The sequence below is a fragment of the Rhincodon typus genome, unplaced genomic scaffold (assembly GCF_021869965.1).
Source record: "Rhincodon typus isolate 14 unplaced genomic scaffold, sRhiTyp1.1 hic_rhity00003659, whole genome shotgun sequence".
NCBI lineage: Eukaryota > Metazoa > Chordata > Chondrichthyes > Orectolobiformes > Rhincodontidae > Rhincodon > Rhincodon typus.
In genome coordinates this window covers 11,849-15,903 of record NW_025969297.1, presented here as the reverse complement: position 1 = coordinate 15,903, position 4,055 = coordinate 11,849, and the positions used below count along the sequence as shown (strand labels likewise).

At 52.4% G+C, this 4,055-nt stretch overlaps 1 protein-coding gene across 1 annotated transcript in view; it reads right to left on the bottom strand.

The window, feature by feature from the left end:
* Nucleotides 1-675: 675 nt before the first annotated feature.
* The window catches only part of LOC125481806 (kinesin heavy chain-like), a 14,901-nt gene continuing 11,521 nt past the window's right edge, over nt 676-4,055 (bottom strand). The window contains exons 6-9 of the mRNA XM_048593719.1: nt 2,295-2,448; nt 1,927-2,009; nt 1,449-1,476; nt 676-776 (exon numbers count right to left, since the gene is read on the bottom strand). Of these exons, the coding sequence (XP_048449676.1) occupies nt 698-776; nt 1,449-1,476; nt 1,927-2,009; nt 2,295-2,448 (344 nt within the window). The 3' untranslated portion in view covers nt 676-697. The remainder of the gene's footprint in view (nt 777-1,448; nt 1,477-1,926; nt 2,010-2,294; nt 2,449-4,055) is intronic.

Here is a 4,055-nt window from a genome sequence, read left to right as displayed (position 1 = left end):
CGTGTGGGTGCGCGCGTGTGTGAGTGAGAGATTGAGACGGGCGTGTGGGTGCGCGCGTGTGTGAGTGAGAGAGTGAGAGGGGCGTGTGGGTGCACACGTGTGTGAGTGAGAGCGGCGTGTGGGTGCGCGCGTGTGTGAGTGAGAGGGGCGTGTGGGTGCGCGCGTGTGTGAGTGAGAGGGGCGTGTGGGTGCGCCTGTGTGAGAGTGAGAGGGGCGTGTGGGTGCGCGCGTGTTGAGTGAGAGGGGCGTGTGGGTGCATGCGTGTGTGAGTGAGAGGGGCGTATGGGTGCGCGCGTGTGTGAGTGAGAGGGGCGTGTGGGTGCGCGCGTGTTGAGTGAGAGGTGTGTGTGTGTTTGCGCGTGTGTGAGTGAGGGGTGTGTGTGTGTGAATATTAGTGTGTGTGTGTGTGTTTGTGTGTGTTTTGTGTGGGGCAATGGGGGAACAGGATCGGGGGGTTTTGAGAACATAAGAAAATTGGTGAATACAGCGGTCAGATTCTGAGATTGTGGAATGTGCGTATTGAGACGTCCAGGCTGTAAAGTGCCTCAGCAGAAAATGAGATGTCGATCCTTCAGACTGCGTTCCACTGTATCGGAGTGGGACAGCAGGCCCAAGAAATTTCAGCGCGAGAGCCAAGTGGTTTTATTAAAGTAGCTTTTAGAGATTGGCAAGGTTACCTGGATCCAGGACGCTAGTATTAACTTGCTGCTGTCTCCTGCTGGAAGACATAGACATTGGATTGTTCTTCAGCTTCACAGCCACAGTGGGATTCACTCCTACAGTCACACAACCAGGGTTAGATACAGAGTAAAGGTTCCCTCTGCACTGTTCCCTCACCCCATCAAACAGTCCCAGCAATAGGGACAGCACGGGGTTAGATGCAGAGTAAAGCTCCCTCTACACTGTCCCCCCCATCAAACACTCCCAGAGACAGGGACAGCATGGGGTTAGATACAGAGTAAAGCTCCTTCTACACCATACCCCCATCAAACACTCCCAGAGACAGGGACAGCATGGGGTTAGATACAGAGTAAAGCTCCTTCTACACCGTCCTCCATCAAACACTCCCAGGGACAGGGACAGCATGGGGGTTAGATACAGAGTCAAGCTACCTCTACACTGTCCTCCATCAAACACTCCCAGGGACAGGGACAGCACAGCGTTAGATACAGAGTAAAGCTCCCTCTACACTGTCCCCCACAACAGGTGCTCCCAGGACAGCAGTTTCTGTCTGACCTATTTCCAATCCACTGTCCCCTCTGAAGGGAGGTGGGCGATGTTTGAAGGATTTCTGGTTGGCCATATGCTGAGGAGTTGTGTTTTGGAATTTTTGCGGAATGGCCTGCATACGGCCTGATTGAGGAACTGGGTTGCAGAAGCAATGGAGTAAGTTTCACATGGGCACCGTGACAGCGGGGGATACAGACTGTACTGAAGATCTCACTCACCTGTTATCATTGATGTCAGTTGCATTGCCTGAGGGAGAGCAAGAGAGAGGGAGAGATGGATAGAGGCAAAGATGGAGAGAGGGAGAGTCAGAGAGAGAGAGGGAAAGGGGGAGATGGAGTCAGGGAAAGCGGGAGGGAGAGAGGAGAAAAAGAGGAAAGATAAAGGCAGAGACTGATCAGCAAACCAAGAGGACAATATTCCTTCGGCTGCCACCATGTCCTGCCCTGGCCTGCACTTTGTGTCCCTCTGATTGCTAAACCTGCACGAATTGTCTGTGTGTTTCATACAGACTGCGTTCTGAACTATTTCATCCCTGCACAAGACCGTGCTCCATACTATCACCTTCCTGTGTGATCCTGAATCTCACATGTTACCTCCCAGCACCCTGTGTATCCCCTCTCTCCTGCACGCCAGTTAAAATTGAGTTAAACAGTAAGAGATGAGCCCAGGTACTGTGTTCTGCAGAATGCCCCTCACCGTTGTCCGACATCTGTCTGGGGCACACACGGAAGCTGTCTCCGGATGACACTGACCCACTCGAACAGCTGCCACTTGGAGCGCTGGGACAGAAAGAGAGAGGTCAGATCGTCACCAACGTGCCTAAGATAACATTTACAACAATGACAGCTCCTTCTGGATTGCCACACTCGAGACTGACCTTCCCTGTGCCAAGGGAGCAGGCGCTGTCGGAGGGTCGGTGCCAAGGGAGCGGGCGCTGTCGGAGGGTCGGCGCCGAGGGAGCAGGCGCTGTCGGAGGGTCGGCACCGAGGGAGCGGGCGCTGTCGGAGGGTCGGCGCCGAGGGAGCGGGCGCTGTCGGAGGGTCCTCAGAACATCTCTTACTTACTATTTGTCTCCGGTGTGATCCACCAGTCCTGGTACATACATGGGGTGGCAGGTCTGAAAGAGTGTGTTGCTGTAGGTGCAGGTATTTGGGTGGTGGAGCCCGTGGGTGCTGACTGGGGAGCAGGCTGCGTGATATCCCGGACGTACTGGTTTGGCTGAAAGAGAGAGAGAGACACACACACAGAGTCTCAACTGAGATTTAACAGCAGGGATGTGTCGCTGGGGCTGTGTAAACCATCAGTCAGGCCACACAGCCTGGAATCTACATTATTGATGGGTTGTGACAGCCCTGGGACAGAGGGAGATTAACCAGTACATTGCTCCTTGGGACTGGGGAGTTTCAGAGATGGAGGGAGATTGGACAGACTGGGGTTGTTTTCCTTGGATCAGAGAAGACTAAGAGAGGAGGACATGACTGAGATGTTTCAAATGATGAGGCGCATTGACGGGGAGAAACATTTGCCCCCTGATTGAGGGATAGGTGACCAGGGAGTGGCATAGATTGAAGGTGAGGGGCAGGAGGTTCGGAGGTGGGTATGTGAGGGTTTGTTATTGACCCAGAGGGTGATGGGGAATCTGGAACTCGCTGCCTGTGAGGGTGGGAGGGGCAGAAACCCCTCAGAACATTGAAGAAGTTTTGAGATGGACACTCACAATAACAAGGCTATGGGGCCAAGAGCTGGGAAATGGACTCGATGGGCCAAAGGGTTCTGTGCTATAGACCTGTATGACTCTGTGAGTGCAGAGTCACAGTCTGTTCTGCCCGTCGGGTCTATGCTAGCTCTTTGGCCCAGGTGCAGCAAGCGATCGGTCTTTCCACAGCTGGCTGTTTGCCTTTCAATCCAAACTCCAGTCTGTTTCTGCCCTCCCCACGACTCCCCTTCCCATGGGAATCCAGCCATAAGCACAGGCTGCTGTGAGCACCAGCTGTTCTCTTGCATCTTGGGATCATTCCTGGTTCTTTCTCACAAGAAACCATTTCTGCCAACATTGTCACCTTCCCCCTCCCCCACCCCACATACACTTCAATATGAATGATAGACATCACTGATGGTTGTAGGCTATTCAACATCACGTCTGTTTGTGGGGCATCTCAGCAAATTAGCTCAACATAGTAGGGAATCACACACTCACTCACTTTTGTATTTGAACCTGGGCCTTTAAGAGAATTCACCTTTCAGGACTGCCTTGGTGTTATGTGCACACAATGTTGTGACTTAGCCTGACTGTTATGGGGCAGCGACATGGGTACAGAGAGAGAGAGACAGACACGCAGAGACACACAAACATACACTGAGACACGTGTGCACACACATAGACAGTGAGTTTGCTGCAATGCCTCCTTCATAACTTGTGATGTGTTTTAATGTTTTAAATAAACTAACCCAGAGAATTAATCACTCCCTGACCAGTGACTGTTGGAGAATATGAATGTCAGTGACAGTTGAACAGCCGCAATGATAGTAACAATCAGACAGTGACAGTCGGACAGTAACAATCAGGCAGTGACAGTCGGACAGTGGCGATCAGTGGCAATGACAACCGGACAGTGACAGTCGGACAGCGAGAATGACCGTGACAGTTAGTGATAATGACAGTCACAGTCGGACAGTGACAGTTAGACAGTGAGAATGACAATGACAGTCGGACAGAGGCAATGACAGTGACAGACAGTGGCAATGACAACCAGATAGTCACAGTCGGACAGTGAGAATGACAGTGACAGTCAGACAGTGGCAATGACCGTGACAGTCCGACAGTG